This window comes from Sebastes umbrosus, chromosome 11, assembly GCF_015220745.1.
Source record: "Sebastes umbrosus isolate fSebUmb1 chromosome 11, fSebUmb1.pri, whole genome shotgun sequence".
Taxonomy (NCBI): Eukaryota; Metazoa; Chordata; class Actinopteri; order Perciformes; family Sebastidae; genus Sebastes; species Sebastes umbrosus.
This window is the reverse complement of record NC_051279.1, coordinates 30,137,822-30,163,377: the sequence shown is the minus strand read 5'-3', so window position 1 is coordinate 30,163,377 and position 25,556 is coordinate 30,137,822. Positions and strand designations below refer to the sequence as shown.

Genomic DNA, 25,556 nt, shown 5'->3' with positions numbered 1-25,556 from the left:
ACTTTTTCTTCTTACTTTTAGTACATACTGCAGCTGCCCTTACAAAGTACGTACTGTTGCATGCAGTATGCAACCAATTGGGACATACTACTTCGTCATAACATTGCGCCTTGAACTTTGACCCTCTTGCTCATATATCTGCTGCGCATAGGATTGTGGGTCAGAAAAGCCAGAAAAGCATGATGGCTTACATACTGCAAAAATGTGACCAGATGTAGTAGGACATACTTGGTGTTTTGGGCATTTTACATACTATGCATTGGGACATATATCTTTTTTCTGGCATACTAAATAGTATGATAGTATGGATATTAGAACGCACAGATAATGTTGACCATGTTCACCATCTTAGTTTAGCGTGTCAGTATGCTAACATTTGCTAATTAGCACTAAACAGCTGCGGCTGATGGGAATGCCATTCGTTTTGCAGATATTTGGACATAAACTAATGGGAAAAAATATTAAAAGTTATCTTGAGGGGAATATGAATGCGTGTAAATGTGATGGCAATCCATCCAATAGTGGTCGAGACATGGCGGCACTCGAGCAAAAGTCAGAGGATCACTAAAGTCAGTCTGATACATCATCTGGGAACCACGCATGTTTGTACAAATTGTTGTGCCAATGCACCTGGTAGATATTAAGATATGTTCCTGGATAAGTGAAAACTTTGAACTTACGCTGGCACTAAATAAAAAGTCAGGGGATCATCTAAATGAAGAGAATTCAACCTCTGAGGACCATGACACTAGCAAATTTCATGGCAATTCATCTGATGGTTATGGAGCCATTTCACTCAGAACCAAAAATGTCAACGTCATGGTGGCGCTAAAGGAGAAGTCAGGGGATCACCAAAGTCAATAGGATTCATCTTCTGGGAACCATGAATGTCTATCAATAGTTGTTGAGATATTCTAGTTTGAATCAGAGTGTTGGACCGACCAAATGACAGACAGACATTGCCATCCCAAGATTCACACCACTAATGTGTAAGAAGTGCTTTGACATACTGTAAGAGCTACTTGACCAGCCCATATCACGAAGATCATTAAAATGTGAGGAGTGTTTAACCATAAACTTTCCCCAATGAGTCTCGCTACCACCCATGTTAAATAAATACAGCCGTCAAACACACAAATAAACCCACAACTAGACAAAAATCACCTAGCTCCACAAGCTGCAATTACACTCCAGTGGAGGACGGACTGCTGCTGTACCCTGGGGCTGAAGTGCCTCTATAATAAGCTTTCATCAAGAGCCAACTCAAGAACAATGTCCCACATATCAACCAGCAGCGCTCTCCAGCAGATGGAGAGAAGAAAGGAAGAGGGGATTCTTTCAAAAAAAAAATACAAGTTTAATCTGTTTTTGTTGAGAATGGTAAGAACAATACAAAATAAAGTTTGGGAATGGACAAACATACAGGCTTTTCAACCACTACGACACATTTTGATATAATTATACATTAGGATTAAAAATGATAAAAAACGAGATGTAACTATCTATTCTATGAAAATCTATTTTGATGATGAAGTCATTATCTTCCAGTTTTGCATTAACATTTAGCAGCCTGGCAATAACCTGTTTCAACATGAATCTGTTTGCAGGTGATGACACGATACCAAACATGTTGACAGAAGAAATCATAAAACCACAACTTGACTAGACTAAACACATCATACATCAGACCAGCACATACCGGTCGAAAAATGTCAAGGCCGCACCCTATTTTAGGGGAAAGAAAACCGAAGATCCCGGAGACTTCAATGCAACAGACATATATTTGGATTGTAATTTTGACAAATTCATAGGAATTCAACTCTTGTTATACAAACGTTTGTTTTATACACGTCTAATAATTATTTTGCGACCTTGCCTGAACCTGAGCGTTCACGATACCTTAATAAATGAAGGTTAATCGCCGTCATGTCCCTTCAGTCTTCCCCCGTCCAACACAGTGGCCGGATATTGCTTATCCAGACATCTCTACAGTACATGTCTGATTGAATCCCATTAGGCTAAGTGTTGTCTGTTAATAACCACCGTCTTAATATCCAACTGTTTGATCTATAGGCTGAGATTTAGTTGGAGACGACAGTCTGATGCTGCTATAACGTTAATGTGTGACTGTATTACTGCAGCAGCCTCCCACTCACAGCTAACATTAGCTAACCATGCTAGTCACTGTCGCCAGCATCACTTAGCCATTTACCATACTGACAGTGAATATTCACTTATCGTATGTGTCTCAAATCTCAGTGTGAAACCTCGGTAAACCCGCTACACAGCAGCTTTTACTAATTTTCTCTCATGTGACAGCGAGTTTCTTTCCTCCAAAAGAGAGCGCAGCCTTGGCCTCTATTAGATCTTTTTTAGGACACGGCAATGTAACAAATTGAATATCAGCATTTTTGGATTTATTGTTGGTGCAACCAACACAGCAACTCTCCGGCATAGCGTTAATACTATTACAGGTTTGTTTAAAGTAGAAGTTTGGAGACATGTTTGAACTTCTTCTCTTTACTCTGTTACCGTCTATGAGGGACACAGGATTGTTTCCCCCCCCAAAAAGGGGGCGTGGTCATGAGAGTCTACTCTGGTTGACGTATTTCCGGTCTGATGTATTCCACGCTCGCTGCATTTCCTTCTGCAGTAATCTCCATTCTCATACTTGCTGGAAAGCTGTGCAGGATGTCACCTTAACATATGCAAACGTACAGTACATGTTCACATAAGTTCCTCTCTCAGATGTTGCAGGTCCTCTTGAATTCTCCAAGAGTGACGAGTGGAGTCGTGACCTCCCGGTATCAGACGTTTGACCTCACAGTCTCAGGTATGCCACCTAAGAACAACGGAAAAAAGTTAAGTAAAGGGTAAAATCTGCGTAGACACTTTGTGACACATGAGAATAAAAATAAAAATACATTCACTTTGACTTTTTAGAAAACTCCTGCTTGTACTGTACAATGAGGATTTTTGTTCCCCAAAGCACAGATGTACTGGATCTCTACGGTCTGCTGATCAGCACAGAAGCACATTATCTGCAATTACTGTCTTCAAACAACAAAAACACCACAGGTGGTAGAGATTTAATCAACTTCAAAAAACACACACATGCAGATAAACAAAGCACAGAAAACTAATCAGCTCAGCCCTGCCCTCCCTTCCTCCCTCCCTTCCTCCCTCTCTCTCTCTCTGCCTCCATCTGCTATTCCTGGGTGTTTGCCTGCTGCAGACAATGGTTGCGCTCCACTGAGGGCTCTATATTGGGATGATGGATGAGGGCATTTGCCTCACTCAAGGCCCTGTCTTCTCTGTCCCCATGCCAATGTCTGCTCACCACTCAAGCGCATCAATGGTAATTCATACAAATGATAACAAACGGCAACCAGAGATGAACTCTGAGTCCCTAAACAAGAAGACAAAGTATGATAAGGGACCGGAGCAATGGGAGTCTAGATGGAGGACAGACGCTGGTTTGTGATTGGAGGGTTGCTAAGCTGGGGGAAGGGGGTATTTTGCTCCTCTTGATGAGTTGCTGTTGAGCAAGGCACAACACCCACAAATCCTCCTGTGGACCTGTACAGTGGCGAACATTAGAGCTGTGGCTGTACTGGAAAGCCTTTAAGTGTTAATGCATGAAAGTCGAGTAGATAGACGCTGGAATACTACGGAGCCAGGACAGTGACAGTACATTTTGGCATCGGAAATTGAATTTGGCTTTGAACTGAAAAAGGAAACATTGGCATTGAAACACTTGAATTGGAAAAAAGGTTTTACTGGCATGAAAAAAAGTTCCACAGAAAAATAAAACACATAAAACATTAATGCTTATTTTATTCTGTTTTTATATTTTTAGCACTCTGATGTGTTTTTCGATGACGGTGATGACAGATTTTTTTTCTTCTGTCAGTCTTTTTTCAGTTACAGTTTTCTTTTTTTAAAAGTTTTTTCCCCACTGATGGTGGTTTTCAGTTTTAACTTTCTTTCCCTGTTTTGGCGTGGAGGGGAGGGGGCAAAGAGAGCGTGATTTACATATAATCTGTATGCTAAGGACCCATAGTCTGCTCCGAAGCCTCAGGCATGACCACGCACCCACGGCAATGGCTTTCACAAGTTCGAACTCCCACACCGCAATTACGTTAAGTCGGTTTCTCTCTCTGCCGTTGGTTTTTCACATATAGAACCGGGCTGGTTAAAGTTAACTTTTAACTGATGTTAAACTGGTCTGGCAGAGGTCCACTGGAACAAGTGCTAACGTTAGCTAATACGTGACAGCTAGCTAACGTTAGGCTCTTTGTGAAAAAACAACAGCAAAAACAGAATTACTTGTGGTTTGTGAGTTCCAGGTGAGCCGTTACTGTAGATGTGCAGTAATGCCAGAGGGAAATAGTAGGATTTCTGATTGAGAAAATTAGTTTCAGGGCCTTTAAAGCTGCTATATTTGTGATATTAAAGCGACAGTAGGCAGAATATTTTTAGCATATTGTAATTCAAGTGTTCTGAGAGAAAACTAGACTTCTGCACCTCCTCATGGCTCTGTTTTCATGCCTTAAAAAATCTAATCCCGGGACGAGAGACTTTGACCAATCACAGGTCATTTCAGAGAGAGAGCATTCCTATTGGCTGTTCATTCAATGGAGGCAGCTGTCAATCACTCGCAAACTCCGATCAAACGGCCAAACTAGGCAGCCCTGATCAAATATGAATCAATATTCTGTTACTGTAATGGCTATTAGGCACCTAAAATGTGTTCAGAATCATCTTGTAGTGTACTGTTTAGCTGTAAAATTAGAAAGTTTGCTCCGGCTGGTGGGCGGTGCTTGGTATTTCCTCAATTGATCTCAACATGGCTGCTAGATCACAACTACAAGATGATTCTGAAAACATTTGAGGCGAGAAATAGGCATTACAGTAACAGAATATCGATTCATATTTGATCAGCACTGCCTAGTTTGACCATTTGATCAGAGTTCGCGAGTGATTGACAGCTGCTCAGAGACGGCAAGGCTCCAGCTCGGCTCTGATTGGTTGTTTTCCTCCAGTCTGTGAAATCTTGCAGATGCCATTAGGAGCACCGGAGGACACTGGAGGCACATTATTTTTTCAGATTACCTGTCTCATGCACTACATGCATGCATAAAAATAACTTTTTTTCATCATATTTGCTCCAATCTGCCGACTCCAGCTTTAAGCAAGTGGTGGTTACTCTACGACACTGTACCTACAGTTTGTCTACAACATGAAATGTGAAGTCCAAGATGCATACCAGCTGGTTGAGAGCCTGACTGAAGAGCTGAATCACAAGCAAAGGTATCAGAAGACACTACTTTTCACTGCTGCTTAGGAATCAACTGTTTGGATTATAAGAAGCCACAAAAAAACAGGTTCTCAGGTAGTTTGTATTCAGTGTTCAAATTACATGAAGGTCTTTAAACTGGTAGCGATGCTCACGGCAGGTCTTCCCAGAACACTTGATGATATATAATAACATCTTTGATGCTCGGCACCAGGGACTGTTATCATAACACTTAAATCTTGGCGAGCGGCACGGAGGATGTTTCTTCAAGAGATGTGGAAAAGTAGAATGTGACGAAAGAAAACAGGTTGCTGCTGCTGCTGCACAGAGTACTACGCTCAAAGGAAAGTCCTGCAGTTCAAGCAGATTCCAGATACGGACAATGATGCATTGCTGTTATGATCTACGGGTGTGTCTCCACCCCACCTTAAGGACATGATCCAAATTTAAAACAGAAGAACTGCCTTTTGAGAATTCAAATCTTTTTGTACCTGCTACAGATTACCTCAAGCAGTCAGTGAATGCAGCTGTCATCAACTTATGATTAGCCTGAATGAGGTTTCAGACTTGTTGAGTACACACATGAATAATGAGCAGCATTCTTTTAGCTGCCATACAACATATTCTTATGGAGTAATGAGCAATTCACACCAAACATGAAGTGAATTTGCACCTCCCGTTACCCGTAAAGCAGCCAAAAATAAGCTCTGTGACAAACACACGTTTATGATACTTACATGTTTTGTTCCATAAGATAATCTTCACCAATGAACACCACTTCTATGATTTTTGAAGTGTGAATGCAATCGCCAGAAGCAAAAAGCTAACGTTAAACTATAAACAAACTACACCACGGTCGCATGAACGCAACTAGGCTGTAAAGGTGGACGAGTCGGCGTGATGATGTTTAGTAGTCTCATTTATCCACTTGTTAGCAACCGCCTTTTTTAGCACACGTGGGTATGCCAGACAAAAAAAGGCTGGTAACTGCTTTAGACATTAATATATGTCTTGTACAAATGTCACAGCAACCTTAGGCTCAGGGCACCAATGCAGTATTAATCCATCATATATTAAAGATCTAATTCAACAAACATAATTTCCATCCCACTCTAGGTAAACAACACTGACTCACCATTGCATCATTTTTGAAATTATCAGCCTCACTGATGTTGTCAAGCGGAGATATCCTGTAAACACTGAATAAGAACAGCGTCACAAACCCCCCCTGCTCTGTTTATTAATTCCCCCTCTCATCCACTGGCCCACGTGCAATGAATCGAGACGTGTGCGTCTTGGGGGGGAAGTCATTTATTTCGACAAAGAGCAGCCGCTCCTGGTGGGAAGCCGTGTGGACTGCAGAAAGACCGAGGCGATGTATGATCGATACATCTCTTCATTGTAAAACGTCGGAGCAGTTTTTTTGGATCGGTTTCTGTCTAACCTACATGCCGTCTCTCTGTGGGAGTGAGGAGGAGATTAATGAGGTGCGGGGAGGAGGGAGGTGTTGTCTGTTCCCAGGCTAGAGAGTGACACTCTGAGCTTGAGCCACTTTACACCCCATTACACTGGCGGGCCCGGGGATGGAGGGCGGGGAACACAGCAGCCCAGACAACAGTAGACATTCCACATGCAGAATAATAACAGGCTGGGTTATGCTGCACGCTTTGATGCACTCGCAGGGAGCAAATTATCCCCCCAAAAAAACACACACACATACGCACACACCCACTTCAAAACAGTTACCTGCAAACTTTGGGTTAGTGCTGTTATAGACGGGTTGGGCTGTTGGGGTTGGTGCTCATATATTGTGCTGATCAGTGCTCAGTGAGATCCACCTTTAATCTAATGGATATGAAGCAGTTTGGTTACATATTTAATGTAGAATCAAGTATGCATGAATGCAATTTTGGATTTCTTTTTAAATATACTTTATCACTGAATTGGACGTTGTCTCTCCAGCCTGTAGGGGTTATATATGTGGCATCCGTTAAAGTTGTAGTAATCTTTTTAACAGCCTTTTTTACGGCACACATTCAGACATCATTTGGTTCCTTCAAATGGGGTCGTGTTCACCGTGTTCATGAGAAGAGTCCATATGAACGCCCCCCTCTTGTGGTATTCACGACCTTGTAAGTGGAAAGTTTCTGAAAGCTCAGAGTTCACGACTTGTGACGTGTTTGTTGACGTTTTAGGAAGGACATGGAAGTTAATTTTTCGGTGCATAATAAGAGAATATATTGTAATTTTAGTCGTTTATTGTAATTCTTCGTAATTTTATATGTCTGAGGAAAATGTTGATATTCCCAACGGCCTCATCTTTCTTCTCTGTCATTATGCCGTTGCATTTCCTGCATTATGTTACCCGCATGCTAGCTTGCTAAACTGTTCGCCTCTGTGGCTTCTAGACACCGACAGTAACGTTAATATTGCCGTTGCTTAGCAGCGGTGTTCTCACGACTTAACCACTTGAACGCCAAGCATATTGTGTACACGACTTCCCATGTTGTAAACACAAGCTCACGAGTTTCATTTGAAGGCACCACATACAAATTATATTGCATTTGTTAAAGTTGTAGTTATCTTTTTAACAGCACACATTCTGACATCATAGCAGGAAAAAGCACAGGTGTAATTATTAAGAATAACGACTGCATTCCATTTAGGTGAGCCAGTTCCAGGGTCCTGGTACAATCAGGTCTTCACACATTTTGACTTGTCACAGTATGAAAAGCACAGGTGTTACTAATAACACTAACAAGGGCTCTGTTCTATTCAAGTGTCCATGTAAGACATGACAGTGTGACAGTGAGCCAGCATGCACAATACCAGGAGCCTCAAACGGGAGCAGCTGAATAGAATTCAGCCATCATTAATCAATGTAAAACCTGTGCTTTTCCAAATATGATACGTCAAAATGTCTGCAGTGAAAAGGCCTTGTTACTTGTTTTTTCTTTGTATGTCTGAGGGAAAATGTTGATATTCCCAACGGCCTCATCTTTTCTCTCTGTCATTATGTCTTTGCATTTCCTGCATTATGTTACCCACTTGCTACTTCCTAAATTGTTAGCCTTCTAGATGTCGACAGTAACGTTAATATTGCCGTTGCTTAGCAGCGATGTTCTCACGACTTAACCTCTTGAACGCCAAGCATATCGTGTACACGACTTCCTATATCGTAAACACAAGCTCACCAGTTTCATTTGAAGGCACCAATTGATTGAACTTCCCTAGGCCATGGAAATAACATATTGGAAGTCTTAGTTTAGGTGGTGTTGCCCTTTAAACGTGGCTTAGGGTTTAAAGTTTAAACCCTAAGCCACGTAAGGGTAAAGGGTCAATTATTTCATTGCATTTTTAGATGTCAAGCAGCAGTAAGTCGCAGCTGAACCCGTAGCTTTGTGAAATAAAACTTTACATTCATAAGTGAGAGTTGAGTGATCATTGTGAAGGCCCTACACAGCCATGTGGTCCACACAGGTGTTTTCACTTTTGCCTGATTAGACCTCTGCTCTGAACTGTACACAGTTTGTGCTCGGTTCCCTGGCTCACCTATTCTAATTCACAGCAGACATCTTGACTTGTCATAGCATGAAAACCACAGGTGTTACTAATGACTTTAATGATGGCTCAGAACCTTCAAGGGTCCCAGTAAGCCCTGCCAGTGAGCGCTGGAAGTGGCTCATCTAAATGGAATACAATTATTATTAATTACACCAGAGCTTATACAGCCATCATCAGCAGCTTCCAGACTGCTGTCCCACTGCAGGCTGGTCCTCCTCTTTTTTTTTTCAAATAGTCTTTTAAACAGGGACTCTCAGACACTCTCAGACCATCTCCGGTAACTCTAGATGGCCCTGTGATCACATTACTTTCCTGTCCTCCGCCGCCTATAGAACAAGCTTCTACTATCAGGAAGTGTTCAAGTGTGTCGATTTATCACACTCTCTGTACCGCTGTAACAGCTTCCACCACCAGACAGATACTGTGTCCTATGTCTGGGTCGCCTTCTCCATTCCAGCAGAGCCTAATTCTGCCCCCCCTTCCCCACCCACCCCTGTCATGATGTTGCCTCAGAAAACAACAATACGGTTTATCATTGTACCACAATGTGGAAGACAAAGAAGAGCCTGTCATCCTCGGGGCTTGTGGTGTGAGTAAGCATTTTAATGTGTGAGGCACAATACCTTTATGACAAGAGAGGAGCCTACTGTAGGTGAACTAATTAGAACCTGGTGTAAGTGAGCCCACTTTTTCTAAGGTGACATACTGCTGAGTTTCAGCTTTGCTATTGTGTTATTCCAACAAGACAGATCACAGATTGATAGTAAAATACTTGTTCTGTCTCACTGAGCTCAGGTTGACGAGGTCAAAAATGATGCTTCTCATTCTTTGTTGTTAGAGTAAACCAAAATCTTTTGTTCTTTAGTCATAAGCAGAGAATGGAGTTTCCTTAGCCGTATGGCAAACACATCGCCCCCTTCGCACAGGCCTGGTGGTGTAGCATGTTTTAGCTGCATGCTGGCACGCTAAACAATGATCCCTCTGCAGTATGTACACTAAAGTAACAGGTGCTGTGTGCAGCCATTTGAAAGATCAACACATTATTATCAAACCAAATGCAGAACCTTGGTATTACTGACCATTCATTAACCTCCAGCCCCCTAAGTTACTGCTGCTACCTTAAGCTTTCTATTCTCACAGCACATTATGCAGTTTACAGTGATGAGAGTGGCAGATTTACCACTTGAAATTTGAAACTTGATTTCAGACAGGTAGACAAAAGAAACTTCTCATTTCTAGCTGACAACCGTTGATTTTGCCGCCTGCAATGGCAACCGTTGCGGGCAGATTTTATTAGCTGAAGCGAGCTGACTAATCAAACTCGGTGACATACAGGTTTATTTTGACCAAACCAGAGTTTGCGATTGTTGGAACCAAGATGGTTTTGGGGAGTTTTATTTTGTTTCGGCGGAGTTTGAATGAAGTGTGTTTTATGATGCTCCGCTGCAAGAACTGTTGATTGTCCAATGGAAACTACGGCAGTGGAGGAGGGGAGGCACACACCTGCGTGAATATACATCGGCAATCGTCGGTTGTTGGGCTGACGATGGGCGTTTGGAAAATTTTAACATATCGCCAAACCTTAATACAGACCATCAGGCTGAAAGACTGAGGCTAAGGCTGTCCCACGCAAAAAAACAGCACCCTCGCTGATGATCCATGTAGAATACAGAAATATAGAAGGATTTTTATTCTTAGAGTGCAGAACGAGTTGTTCTCATATTAACTTTTTAAGTATGATAAGGAAGGTGTAGTGAAGGTGTCCATCAAAATTAAAACCATATTTCCTTTCAGGTTTTTGCTCCCTCTTGCAGACAGGATGGTTCTATCTTTTCTTTAGTTATAAATGTGAAGTCTTTACACAAAGAAATATGATTTAATAGGTTATTTTTTCAATTGCAAGGAAGTACTCCTTCTTCAACGCATCACTCCACTTGAAGGCTACCCCCTGCCTCCCGCTTACAAAGAAAGCAGCTTCACATGACGTCCAACAACAGACGTCCTTCTCAAAGGTTTGCTCGCCGTATATCATTCCAGCTCTCTTACTTTTTTAGCCGATGGAAAACTTGTTTAAGTGGTGGGAGTCACTTCCTAAACTTTCTGAGCAGGAGGTGGAGGATAATGGTGCTAATTATACCCGTCGCTATGTTTAAAAGGGCTAGGAGAATAGAGTTGTCAGCAAAGTTAACAACTCCCATTTTCTAGTCAAAGGAGTTTTCCACAGCAACTCGAGCTAAATATACACATTTTGCACAATTACAGGTGTATAGAAGCCGGAATAAGGCTGACAAAAGCGAAACCTTACATTTGACCCACATAATCCCTAAAGCGAAGCTGTTAACTGAAAGCTCTGAATCATGAAATTAATAAAGGCACAAGTCAAGCACTGCTGAATAACGGATAAACAAGGCGCTGTAAGCAAGAAGTAAGTGAAATAAGTGATCGCTGTCAGCTTAAAGAGTCCCTGCTGTTTTTTTACAAAAGATGAAGATAAATTAAAAGTCTCTCAGCGTCTCTCTGCTTATATATAATAGTATCAGCGTAAGCATTTCACAAAAAAAATATACAGTACATAGTAAATGTCTCACCTCATAGGATCTCATGCTACGCATGGAGCCAGGAAGCGTAGAGTTGCTGTCATCCATCACTTGCTGCAGCTCCTCACACACCTTCAGCGGCAGCACCACAGGATGTCCTATAGCGTTAGCCTCCCAACTCGCTACAATGCTGAAAACACACACAGAGCAGAAGTGATTTATAGTGACTGCCACGGCATTATACAACCAAGATGATGCCCAGAATAGCTGCAGTAAATCCCACGTTGAAGCATTCACCCCGACGCTTCAATTAAGCAGTTTTTAAGTGTAAACTGAACTGGATAACTAGGGGATACATAAAAGAGGATTGATGGCGAGTGTGTGTGCGTGGCATCGATATATGTTTGTGTGTGAGACGAAAAGAAGAGAGGACTGAGAGGAGAAGAGGAAGAGTGATTGAGAGTAGAAAGACTGATGCTCTGTCGGTGTGTGCTACTCATCCAGTTTGTTTGGGTGACATTTAGCCATCTGTGCAGTTCCTGAGAGGGAAAAGTCTTCTCAAGTTTTAGCAGCTCTACTTAAGACAACACGCTGAAGAAAATCTACTGCTATAGCTATGATTACATGTATAGGAAACGTGCTATTAGCAACTCAAAAACGAGTGTGTTATTAGGGTTTGTTTACACAGCACATCGAATCAAGTTACGCTGTATACAGATTAACTAAACCAGTAAACATCATAATTCATTGAGCATGGAAATGTAATGTTATCTACATTAAAGTTTGATTACTCACATATCAGAATGAATTCTATAAGGAGTCACCCATACAATTTCCATTAGACTCCATTTCCATATCCATGAGACCTCATTCACATTGCACTGGACTGTGATGGTGCCTGCGACTTTCACTCAACTCATAATCAAGTCACCGCCATTAGTGACAAGCGTAATCCACTTAGGCACCGGCTCGCCGATTCTCCAGCCAATTATTGGCAGTTTTAACAACACACCCTGCAACCTCTAGCTGCAGCAGTCGACTGTAACCGACTGTATCCGGAATAAAAGGGCCATCATCCAGGGAATTCAGCTCCCCGGGCATAACATTTAATTTAAAAATGTCAGAGATGAGTGATGGAGGATGAATGGTAAATTATGTAGGGGGAAATGGAAGTGAGAGTAATACCAGCATTTAGCTTTGCAAGACTTCAGAGAAATGTCAAAAATAGGTGAAAAAAAAGCAGTTGCTCAAATGTGAAGCACTTTAAAGGTGCTAAGTATCAAATTAAGAGCATATCAATGATTGAGGGATTGCCTCCACACAGCTCTCAACATGGCGATGGATGTGCTGGTGGCTAGTAAACACTGTGAAAGGGTCAACTCCCAGACCGGACAACACCGTGGTAGCAACCTGTCAATCACAAGGTAGCCACACACCAAAGCATCCCCTGCTTTATGGTCTATTTGACTCTATGGGACCATAATTTACTAAATGAACAACATGCTGTATTGAAGAAGACTTGAAACTAGCGATTGAGACCATAAACTCATGTTTACAATGTTTACTGAGGTAATAAATCAAGTGAGAAGTAGGCTCATTTTCTCACAGACTTCTATACAATCTGACTTCTTTTAGCAACCAGAGGAGTCGCCCCCTGCTGGCTGTTAGATAGAAAGAATGCAGGTTCAGGGAACTTCAGCATTGGCTTCACTTTTCAGACCACGGAGTGACCCACTGGTCGGGACGGCGTTATCAGCGGTAACCGCCACATGAGCGTGCAGAGAGGCGGTGATTAGCTTGCCAGTGGGGAACGCATAAAGAGACTCGCATGCACTGAAAGCACGTGCGGCCAGCCCGGCTATGTAAACAAAGAACAGGGAAGTTCAGATTACAACACGGACAGAGGGAGAGCGACTTCATTCTCTGCTCAGGTAGACATTACTCCTCTATATCTTTATATAGCAAATACTTGTTTGCTGCTCTGTTAATGCTCTGGATTTGAATTTAGCACCTTTAAAACTAGAATAATGAACATAAGTAGATCGCTGATATTAGCGCGTAGCAACTGTATTGATATCAGCATGTGTCGCCTGATAAATTACAAGAAATTGCAGCACAGAAATGTACGGGCTGCAACTAGCAGCTGTCCATTATTTTCTTGATAAATCAATTAGTTGTTTGGTCTATAAAATGTAAAAAAAGCCCAAGATGTCGCCCTCAAATGTCTTGTTTTGTCCACAACTCAAAGATATTCAGTTTACTGTCATAGAGGAGTAAAGAGACCAGAAAATATTCACATTTAGGAAGCTGAGAATTTAGACTTTTGTTTTCTTAAAAAATTACTTAAACCGATTAATCGATTATCAAAATAGTTGGCGATTAATTTAATAGTTGACAACTAATCAATTAATTGTTGTGTCTGAGGTAATTTAGAGTGTCTAACAGTGTCCCTATTACATAGTTTGTCCACCAGAGAGCACTGACAAGTTCATTTTGCATGTGTAAAATGTTCTTCTCATTACATATCTTGGGAACGATTTTTGTAATACTCAAACATCAGTTCCGTATTGCTCTAAAAAGTCGGGCTGTAACCACAAACAGCTTTAAAGTCTGGAAATTAGACGGTGGAAGGACAGATGTTATTATTTCATCTCTGGTAGGGGTTGAAATGACCTTTGCGCCATGAAATAAAGTGAAAAGCAGAAATTCAGAGGTGTTCTTTCCTATTCTGGCTTGACAAAAAACAGCAGCGCTCCAGTCAAAAGTTCCTGTCACGACTTGTTTTACCAGGATGACGTCTCTCTTGGTACCCAGCATGCACCTTTGCGTGGAACAGTTTCCCGTGCATCACTCAGCTCCTACAGTTCATCATGTCATTTAAATGCACTCTTACTGCTTTGACTGTGAAGACAAGCCTTTCTCATTTCATGCGAGTTTTACTTATAATTACCCTTTCTCGTCAGCCAGCCAGTGGGCTTGTCAAAGTGGTAGGAACAACAAAACCTCTCTGTTCTGCCTTCACTCGACGCAGCTGCAGGGAGAAGGAGGAGGAGGAGGAGGAGGAGGAGGAAGGGGAAAAACGCTGAGTGCTGATTCAGTTGAAAATAATGAGGGTGGAAGGCTCTTCCAGTGGGGTGCTGCTGTACTGAACATGGAGAATCGCATGCAGCACATCCACCTACACCTCTCTAATGCATCACAGCAAGGTACACAGAGCCTCGCTCCAGTCAAAACAACATCCCCTGTATGTGCAACAAACATGAGCAACTGACAACAGTGAGGCAATCTCATTCGCAAAATAATAGACAATTATGTCTGAGCAGGGACCCTTAGCGCAACGGGTTCTAAGACCGAAGATCTGTTCACCAACAAAGCAGTGTTTCATCCCCTCGCAGTGAGCCGAGGCAGGTGGTGATTGAGAGCTTGCGCTGGAAAGATGAAAGGATAAGATTAAGAAGAGGAAAACAAAGATTGGAGTGGAGGGTGGAGGGTGGAGGGTGGAGGATGAAGTACTCGCTTACTCTCTCTGCTGGGCGCCTGTGTCGGAGCAGGCGGTGTAGAGGAGTTTCAGGACTCTGGCAGCTCTGGGTGATGGACTGTGAAGAGCGGGGGAGCTGATAGACCTCTCACCCTCGACACACGTCTCTGGGACCGACGCTGTGATGGAGTCGCTGTTCAGCAGCCAGAGCTGCAGGAGGAGCAGACAGGTCACTTAACACTTGAGACACACATGCTGAATGTCACATAAACTCTGTGCATCCACTCATGCACACCGGTTTAGAGTGTCTTATAAACAAGGGGTCTTATATCATGTGATAGGATACAGGTATTAGAGAGAGTAGGGGCAGCAGAGGGGTTGTTTAGTTTAATGTCAGTTTAGTCTGCCTGAGTTCTTTATCTGAGGTTTGTGCAAGTTTAGCGGACAAACCTCCAGATGTGAAAAGTGAAGCCAATGCTGAAGTGCCTTAAACTTGCATTCTTTCTAGTAGCCAGCAGCGGGTGACTCTTCTGGTTGCAAAAAAGAAGTCTGATTGTATAGAAGTCTATGAGAAAAAACATGCCCAACTCGAGGCTTCAAAACAGCAGTCCACAAACCAAGGGGTGACGTCATGGTGACTACGTCCACTTCTTATATACAATCTATGGTTAGAATCTATGGCCCGACCATGGCTCTGAAGTATCAGTAGCCTCATGGTACGTGTTCACAGGGTGTTTTTTATCGTGAGGGATCGCCTCGCTTCCCAGCACTGGATGCTTAATGGGCTGCCACTAGACAATAGACAGGAGGCACCTGATTGGACGAACGCTTTCCCTCGGGGGCTACTGCTCCCAGCCACTGGATTATTTACTTATTTACTTATACGCCTACTTATACAGGTCATATTGATTCTAACTTTCAGCAAAACAACATTTTTACTTCACCATTTCATTTTAAAAACTGATGATGACACATGATGTTTCATCGTCATGTTTTAGTGCTGTTAATGTTGCGGAGTCCCCTCTCTCCTCAGCTGTTCCCTCTCACCTTTAAACTAATATTTATTTTTCAAACTTCTTTGCTCCTGCACTGGGAAGGTTAACCAGCACACACACAGTGCTGTTTCTTAGCCATCATTTCTTTTCTAACAGTGTTGAAGAAATCAATGGGGTCTAGTCATGACTCCCAACTGTTTGATTTTTCCTCTCACTAGTGTTTCTGAGCTGTGGAGTCTGCTGGTGGCTGCTCACACAGACGGAGCCGAGAGCTCAAACAGACTGACGAGGTGAGAGTAAAATTGCTGCCTTCAGATGAGCACATTTAAATGATTGTAGAGTTGTGGAGAGATTAAAAGCCCTGGAAACATGGATATACAGCAAGTTTCTGTTTTGATTTCTGTAACTTCACTATGTAGCATAACATGTCTTTGCGAACGACTTCTTGATAAGCAAAAGAAATATATATTTGTTCATGAATAACCCACAACATATTTGGTGCAATAACAATGCTTTATGCTCATTTCTGTTAAAACAGCTCGGAATTTCAGCTCATACATATCATTATATTATTATGGTCAGAAGACAAGAAACATATTTGAAAAAAATGGTGATGGCGTGGCTACTTTGTGATTGACAGGTCGCTACTACGGCGTTGTCCGGTCTGGGAGTTGTCCGTGCTTTCGTCTACGAACTTTAACCCTTTCACTGTGTGTTTTCAGTTCATGAAAGTTAAGTACACCATTTTGGTCAACTAAAAATGTCTTATCTTAGCATTTGTTTGAGCCTCTCGTGTCACTTTTGGTTACAAAAAAACAAGATGGCAACGACCAAAATGCCGAATTTGAGAATTCAAAACTGTAGTCCACAAACCAATGGGTGACGTCACAGTGACTACGTCCACTTCTTCTATACAGTCTATGGTTAAACAGCATGTCATGCACCTCCAATATGATGCAGATTACTTTTTTAATTTTACATTCATTAAAGAATTCAAAAGTCAGTCATTTCACACAGGATGAGTTATATTCTTATTGCTACCCTTTTTCAGTGAGGAGTTTTAATGTCCTACAGTTTAAAGTCTGACAAGGACACAATTTGTTGAATAAGTGGGACATTTTATGCAAATGGTGAGCTTTGCAAACAAATATCACCTGCAAGCATCAGTTAAAATAAAATCTTTATTGGAATACAAACGCTAGAGCCACTTGTAATAATCCACTTGTCGCTAATTTTAAAGAGCTAAAAGCTACAAAAAAACAAAACAATCAATCAGTTTTTCATATCGCTTGAAGAACCAGCCATACCACCCTCTCCTATTTATCAAATTACTGAGGAGTCTATTTTTACTCTAATCTCATGTGCTTCTCTGATTACGCCTGCTTGTTCTTACCAGTAAGAAGGCTTTTCCATCAGGAGTCTGGACAGAGAAGTGGAAGGTGCTCATCGAGGTGGACAGCCCCAACAGTCTGGCTGCTACCGTCTTCTCCAGGAAGAGCGATCTGTCCGAAAGAGACAATGATCATTCATTTACATATTTAGTCTTTATAGAGCATATTCACTTTCTTGGTCTGAATGAAGGTATCGATGGCTTTTGGCTAGATGACACGGATATAGTTATGGAAAAATATGCTACATTTAATGGTCATGCGTATGCGCAGTACTAATTTTGAAAAAGGTATTATAACCATTAAGTTAATGTACAGTAGCTTTAAAAAGCAAAATGTTTTTCAAAAGACGGTGAAAAAAACCCTCTGATGTTTGTACGTAATCCATAAAATATTCAAACTTGCACTGTGGGATTATTAAAATGTTTAATTCAGAAGCCTGAATTGAAAAAGCCTGAACACAGCGCTGATATGCAACAGCCACTTTTCATTTCATTTCCCTGTGAAAGTACGCACAGTTTCCTAATTGTCGCCACTAGAAGTTTGGATAAAAACCCGCCTGTTAAGTGAAGCTTCAGGCTCTCTGTCTCCCACAGCGAGCTCCACCACCACTTGTGTGATGTACAGTTTCAGGGTCTCTGGAAGACACAATAGAGACAGGCTCATAAACACAGTTGGAAATTATGATTATAATCTATAGAGCGATACAGTATAGTAGTGTATACCTGGTGCCACAGCCTCTCCCAGCTCTGAGGAACAGCTCTTGCAGGAGACGAGTTTCAGGCGGCGGCAGGTTTTCTGTGCGTAACACAGGTAAAAAACTGAAAATCATTCATGAAAATATACATCCATAATCAATAACCACTATAACCAGGATGGAAGGCAGAAGAGGAGCAGAGACAGAGAGAGATTGTCATTTGTTCTCCGGCTCTTTCCTATCTGCCTCTCTATCTATTTTTCTCACTTTCAGTCATGCAAAGAGTGCTGCTCGTGCAGAGAATGACTAATAAAAGAGTAGGGAGATCAATCCTCGTCTGCACAGTGCTAGAGTTTGACTTCACTGATGCAGCCGTCTGAGGAGTGTGTGTGTGTGTGTGTGTGTGTGTGTGTGTGTGTGTGGGGGATTGAAGGGGGAGAGTATACTGTATGATACGAATATGAATCCAATCTTTGCCTTTTATCAAAATAAATCTGGTATTGACCATTTAGTGCTTTCTCCCTCACAGCAGCTAGAGAGCTAGTTTTCATATTGATATAATTCTTAGAATCTGATGACCAACTATAGTAATCTTTCTTTCATCCAGACTTATTTGTCAAAAACAAACACCTCTCAAAAGTTTTCTAGGAATTCCTTTGCAGGCTTTGTCTTCCTTCTCTGGTTGTTTTCCTCTGCACGTCACTCACCTTTGAATCTTGACTGTCCTCTGAACTAACAGGGCTCACTTCCACAGTGAGAGTCTGTTCACAGCCGCCGTCTCTGGCCAGGAGGAGGAAGGTGTCACCCAGTAAACAGTCCTCTGCTCGGGGCAGCAGCTTGTTGTTGTTAGCGAACGGATCAGGGTGGCAACACCAGTCGTCCACGATGGCGTTCCAGTTGCCATTAGGGAGAGGAAGAACTCGCTTAAACACTCTGAAAAAGGAAAAAAAAAAAAAAAAAGCAATTACAGGTTTTCCTTCCATCATTGTGCAGTGATATTTGGAAATCATATTATTTGGTTCTTGCTGCAGGGAGAGCTGTTTTCTCTTAATTATGAGTAAAACAAATAACATTACGCAGTCAGGGGAGTCATTTTCTGAGAAAAAAATTAATTTTCCAGATTAAAGTTGGTAAATTTACGAGAAAAAAAAATCATAAATTGACGAGAAAAAAAACTTGAATATTCTCAGACATTATAAAGTTATAAATTTGCGAGAAAAAACTCAGAAATTCTAAAAGATTAAAGTCACGAATTTACAAGAATAAATAGTTTTTTTTTGTGAGGAACCACGTCGTTTCACTTTGCAAGGTTGGATCAACCTCATCACACCACACAGATGCTGCGGCTTGCTGTGTTATGCCTGCAGTGGATGACCTAATCAAATTATACTTTGCAATCTGATTTAGCAATAAAGAAATAGTCATGATTTTTGCCCAGAATCACAATATTATCATGAGCACCTGGACCTTGAAGAGACGTTGCCGTGAATTGGGCCCATTCAGAAGAAAACAACATAACACTGATTTGAGTTCTTTTCTCGCTCATTTATGACTTTAATTTGGTAATTTTTAAAGTTTTTTCCCAGAATATATACACTCTTATAACAGAGTCCTTGCATTGGATGATTTTTTTTAGGAATGCACGTAAAATATTCACAATATCTAATAATATGATTATATTGTTGTGATTATTTTTTTAATCTCCTAATAATATATTTAAAGCAAAATTCAATGATTTTTTGGGCCACTTACAGTGGGAAATATCTGTCTCTTTAGCTGCTAAATGTTCCACTATGTTCACCAGCTAGTCCTTAAATATGTTTGGTGTTGCTGTTTGGTGCTGAGCAGGATTAGTAGATTAGTACAGAGGGTTTATTCAAGTTTTTTTTTTTAAATCTGAAAACGGCTGCATGAGGTTGATGAGAGCCACAAGACTGAACCAAAAAAATTACATTTTGGGTCCTAAAACCAAAACAATGAGCTGAAAGATGCTAAAAAGCTCAGTAAAGCTGAGGGGAACTGCAGAGTTGGGTAATAATTGTCTGTGGAATCGTCACGACTAGCGTCCCCTTTCTCACTACATGTAGTCATTCGACCCATTGTTAATATACAAATATTGAGTAGCGCAGCTTTAATATAGATGTTTTGTTCATTCCAGTAAAGCCCTTGTATGAACTGCTTTAGGCTATACAGTACAAAGAAAACTTTCAGAAGGTACTTTGTGGTGGTTGCGGTCAATGGTGGCATTAATACCTCTGATCAGCCATATAATGGAACATATTGCTACAAAGCATAATGAGGCATAATACTGTAGAAATTATAACCGTTACCCTGCTCCAAGCACTTCTCCTGACATTTCTACTTTCCCCAGCCCTTGTTGAGAGCAAAAAAATAAGTTTTTGGCAACTTTTATTGGGTTATTGCTGAGAAACATCGCCAGAAGCCAAGGGTCTCTTTAATGCAGCTATTGCAATTTTCGGCATGTCACATCGCTGACCGGAGAAAGCTACAAGCTGAGGGGCCATAAGAACAATACCACAGTCCGGCTGAACCGCCTCAAGGTAACAAACACAATTGTTTTTTTTAATGGGTAGTGCGGACCTTTACGTCACACCGACTCTATAACTCTAACCCGGTCAGGTTGACTGGGTGGACTCCGCTCAAGCTACATCCATCAATTTTTCTCTCCCAGACTATCGTTTCAACCGCTGGGGTCACACCATCAATAAACACCTGCTCCTCTTCCTGCGGAGGAGGAGGGTGTAAATAAAAACCCATTTCCACTGATGCTCATCCTCCGTCCGTCTGCTCCTCACCTGTCCTCCAGCAGCCTGGTCATGCAGCCCTGGCAGTGGAAGCAATAAGTCTCTTTCGCCCGAAGTGTCTCCATCACGCTGTCAGAAGCCTCTGCGAAGGCAAAGAAATAAATGAGCCACATTTGGAGAAAGGGTGGTAACCTTGTACTACAGAGCACAGAGTTGATGAAATACTGGGTGGCGAAGGTGGCTCGTACAGGAAGCGGGCAATCAATCTGATATCGAATGGATTAGTCAATGACTGTCCTTAGCTATAACTTCTTCTTGCGCCGGGAGCAACATTAAACGCCAAAAGATGGGAGTTTGGGGATATTATGCAATGACTCTGGGGATGATACGAGATCAAACCAAAACTTAAAGGGAGTATTCTCATGACTCTGATGATCAGTCGCTAGTGGGCCGTTAGGGAACTTGAGAGCAAAATTTACACCTTCAATGTCTCCGATGACCAAGTGACTCAATCCAATTAATTCAGAAGCTCTAAATAGCTACCAAAAGACTTTGTTCTCGCCTTGGCAGAGAGGAGTCCAGCAAAGCAGTAGGGAGGATTGCACGTGTCTGGATGCGTTTCCATAGTTCTCCTGGACGTTACCTTCGTCGGTGCTTCTTGTGACACTGATGCGCAGTCTGAAATGCAGCTCCTCTCCGCGCGATTCTCCCGCAGGCGTCGGAACGCAGGATCCCTGCTCGAAGGCGACCCCTGCTGGCAAAGTCAGGCTCAGCTCGCCTCTGGGAGTCCGGATGTGGAGGGAAGAATCTCCACCTGTCACGACCACATCTGCAGGACCTGTGGCCACGTCTTTCCTGGAGAGCAGACACGAGCAGACGCTTTACACACACATGGTTTACAAAGAACATTCAGGTTTTATTCATTTCCTTGTCAAGAGTTAGATAAGAAGATCAATACCTCTCACATCTGCACGGTAAATGTGAAACTAGAGACATTTAGCTTAGCATAAAAGCTGGAAGCAGGGGGAAACACCTAGCCTGGCTCACGTAGTCTTATTGTCACCATGAGACTCCAGAGACTGAGCCACCTCTCCACTGTAAGTCACTGCTCCCAGGCAAGAAATAGTCCCACACAGAACCCCTGCAAAACCACAACTTATCGCATATAGGCTTTGGTTTTTGTAGGGATTAAACAAATGAGATATAACGTGTCAATGTGTGAGCTTTATAGGTGCTAGTAGGCCAATTTTGTAATCTTCAAACAGAGCCAGGCTCTGCTCTAACTGCCTTTGTTTGAGGGCGTCCCAAACTAGCCGCTAGGCAGGTATTATGCAAATACATTACTTGGTGACATCACCAAGTTACGGAAGAAAAGGCAGGACTTCAAGCAAGGCGTTTCAGGCAGTTCAGGAGCAGTGTTTCTGTTGGGGAGAGTAACTCTGTTTGGCGTGGACTTTGGGTTTTGTAACTTTGCAGATCTTTTACATGCAAAAAAACACTATATAACACATTCAAGGAAAGGGGAAAAGCACAAAAGCATAATAGGTCACCTTTAAGCTAAGCTAACTGGCTGCTGGCTGTAGCTTCATATGGAAAAAAGACATGAGAGTAATATCGATCTTCTAACTCTCGGAAGAAAACAGAATAAGCAGATTTTCTGAAATATCGAAATATTCTTTTAACACTTCAGGAGATCTCGCTAGTGTTAGTATCAAAGTATTAAAACCTCTCAACCGAGGAGGCTGGATCATTTCATAGTCTCGGTTCTTGATACTTAATAAATAATAAGTGAACAACAAGCCAATATCCCCAAAACTTGGCAACATCAAATCATACACATATGGATTCAGGAGGATCTGTAATTAATGAAGGTCTCAATACGTTGATTAATGAGTCAGCTTTCAGTGCATAGATGAGCATAAACTGTATATAAATATGATAATATATCATAATATATGGCAAGCTAGATAGTTGGCAAACCCCAAAAGCCCTTGAATCAACTTTTTTAAAGAAAGGACGAGGAAAAAATACAGGAGCATCGCGGCAGATAACTCCCATCCTCTCTTCAGGGGAGGCGCTATAGAGTCCTACTGGCAACGAAAAATGGATTTAAGAAGAAGAAGTCCTTCATCCCAAGTGCCATGTCATCAATATTCTTAACTCAACAAAGTGACCGAGTAGATTTAAGCCACAAACATTGACATGAACTGTTTTAATTGGTAATATATGCTTTTTACATTGTTGTTTCTTGTGTTTGGTGAACCGAAGACAATTTTTCAATACACAGTCTATGGTGCAGAACAAAATAAGTTGTTTTCTCTGTCAAGCACTTTGAGTGGAGATTAAGGGTGTAAGAAAATATCAAATCAAATCAAATGTTGTGATATCATGTTTTGTGATACTATATTGATTCTCAAAAACACTATACATTTTTAATTCATAGTTTACATGCAAAGATTAACTCAGTCAATAGTTTATTTCATTGGCAAAGACATATGCCCTCTCAGTGTATCTGCCCTCTCAAAGTAATGCTATGATGTTGGATGTTACAGGGACTGTTATAAATGCAAATGCAGATCCCAATATTTTTTTTTATTCAGATTTTAAGCATATGGTGGTGTGTTCTTTATACTATGACAGTTTTCCTCAAATTTAATTAAAAAAAATAATCGCAATATATCACTACTTACAGTATTGCAATATATTGAATCGTAACTCCTGTATCATGACACTTATTGTATCACCAGATTCTTGCCAATCCACGGCCTTAGTGGAGATATATAATATGAATATAAGAATCCGATAGGTGTTCCAATGTTCTCTGCAGAACCTGGCCTACTAAAGTAAAGAAACTATTATAAATATGACTACAATCAGAAATACCACCTCGACCCCCTGCGGGGTGCTGCTGTCTCAGCTAAAGGAAGTACTGAATAATGACTGAGTTCATGAAGACCACTAGCTGAGAGAAGCACTTTTTTACCTGAAATAAAGTGGATGCAGGCTGAGCAGTTCCTCTGGCTATAGGGTATTAAGTTTTAATACTTATTTTCTTTCATCATTGGAAACATTGGCAGTGTGCAGTCCTTCTCTGAGTAGTTGGTGGCTTTTATTTCATCTCCTTTGGTGAGAAATGTTTAACTTTACCTCTCCTAGTCTTCACCTAACTTTCAGCACTACATTAGTGTACAAAATGTAGTTATATGTAGTAAGACTGTGCAGTCATGTACAGAGTCACTTCTCCACTGTAGATTCAGTGGTTTAGGAGAGAGGAGAGGACCAGGGCTGATCTTACGGACTGTCAAATCTCATTAATCCCATCTAGTGGTGTTGTAGGTGTACTACATCCACTTTAGACAAGCAGCAACCTTTATCAAAGATTGTCTAAGAAGACAAATCCCTCTGGCTCTGATCTTTGCTGCTATATATTATACATTTATAGCTAATCAATTGGTAATAATAATTAAAATAATTTGACATATTCTTTATATAGCACTTTTCAAGTTTATAAAGTGCTTTACAAACAGAAAATATACATTATGAGTACGAACTCATAACTCGAAAAGAAGCATTCAAATCATCTAAGTAAGTGAAAGTAGCAATATCACACTATAAAAATACCCAGTTACAAGTAACAAAATAATGCTTTCAAAATTTTAAGCAAAAGTATCAGCAACATAATGTACCTTATGTATCAAAAATACTCATTACGCAGAATTGCCCATGTCAGTGTTATATCATACGATCATTATTATATACTGTATGGAGGTGTATTTTGATTTTAAGGTGGAGGAAATTTAACAACTACATATACTCTTCTGTAGCTTAATCTATAATAATGCATCATATTTGATAAATTGATCTAAAGTTTTGAATGTAAAACCTTAATCTAGAAAGTAACTAGTTTAGTTTAGTACTTGATTTGACAGGGACAGTGCATATTAATAACATTTCAGAAAATATGCCAGAGTTAGGCTAATTCTCATCTGTAACTATGGCTGTCAATAAGGGATAAATATATAATATAGTGGAGTAAATTACAATATTTCCCTTTGAAGTAGAAGTATAAAGTACACATAAACCAAAAGTAGTTATAAGTACCTCTTAACATAGTGGAATTTGCTTCTTTTCTACATTTCAAGGAGACCCAGTTCAAAACTTTACTTAACAGAGGGACTACTTTTATAGTGTCAAGATACTTTTTTGTAAGGGTGACTCATTTTGTAACACATCTTTGTTATTGCTTACTTCTACAAAGTGTCCAACAAAAGTGGCATGACACAGAGACATTCAAACAGTTATCTGTCGTTATTGTTGCGGATATGTCACTGAAACAACCAACACATAACATTGAACTAGCGTTACTAATCTCAGCGCTGCAGAGAAGCTGCAGCATCACTTCACATTCATTGGGCTAACGTTAGCTGATGCTCTCAGCTAGCCTAGCTTGCATTGTAAACCTCACAAGAAATAGAAGAACGCTAACTGTAATGCTGTAGCTCGTTAGCTTTGTATCAACAATAGTTACCCGACAATAAGCAGTCCAGTCTGAAGCCTTTTTCTCAGCTCCAAGAAGACTCCAGCTCCAACATGTGTTGTGTCTGGCATCTCCAGGTCTGCCATGCAGGCAGCGCAATACTCAGAAATAACACTAAATAAATCACACACTAATCAAAACTCAGTGTGTCTGGTGGACTCTGCAACATACTGTAACATCCACAGAAAGACTAACATAAACGCACATCTATCTGATCTAGCTAGTGTTAGTAGACTCCAGAGGATGGTGCATGTCTGTCTGCAGCGTGACAATACCGCTGATGTCAAGGTCACCAT

At 41.2% G+C, this 25,556-nt stretch overlaps 1 protein-coding gene across 2 annotated transcripts; it reads right to left on the bottom strand.

Annotated features, from left to right (window-relative positions):
- Window positions 1–1,335: 1,335 nt before the first annotated feature.
- ube3d (ubiquitin protein ligase E3D) lies at window positions 1,336–25,556 on the bottom strand. 2 transcript variants are annotated; one of them, XM_037785595.1, is made up of 10 exons: window positions 25,252–25,556; window positions 21,367–21,578; window positions 20,775–20,865; window positions 18,666–18,891; window positions 17,987–18,059; window positions 17,821–17,899; window positions 17,267–17,375; window positions 14,922–15,088; window positions 11,452–11,590; window positions 1,336–2,842 (listed from the first exon to the last, which is right to left on the bottom strand). In XM_037785595.1, exons 1-10 carry the CDS (start codon window positions 25,344–25,346, stop codon window positions 2,822–2,824), a joined length of 1,212 nt encoding a protein of 403 aa, XP_037641523.1. In that variant the 5' UTR covers window positions 25,347–25,556; the 3' UTR covers window positions 1,336–2,821. The 2 variants fall into 2 exon arrangements, 1 of the variants encoding a protein (XP_037641523.1); XR_005208928.1 differs by lacking the exon at window positions 1,336–2,842 and adding an exon at window positions 14,351–14,828 and having other exon boundaries at window positions 11,469–11,590.

Coding starts and splice junctions, on each gene's coding strand:
- ube3d (XM_037785595.1), bottom strand. CDS start 25,346: ATGGCAGACCTGGAGATGCCAGACACAACACATGTTGGAGCTGGAGTC. Junction 17,900..17,986: donor GGGAGAGGCTGTGGCACCAG/GTATACACTACT, acceptor TGTGTCTTCCAG/AGACCCTGAAACTGTACATC. Junction 2,843..11,451: donor GTAGCATGAGATCCTATGAG/GTGAGACATTTA, acceptor CGTTGTTCTTAG/GTGGCATACCTGAGACTGTG.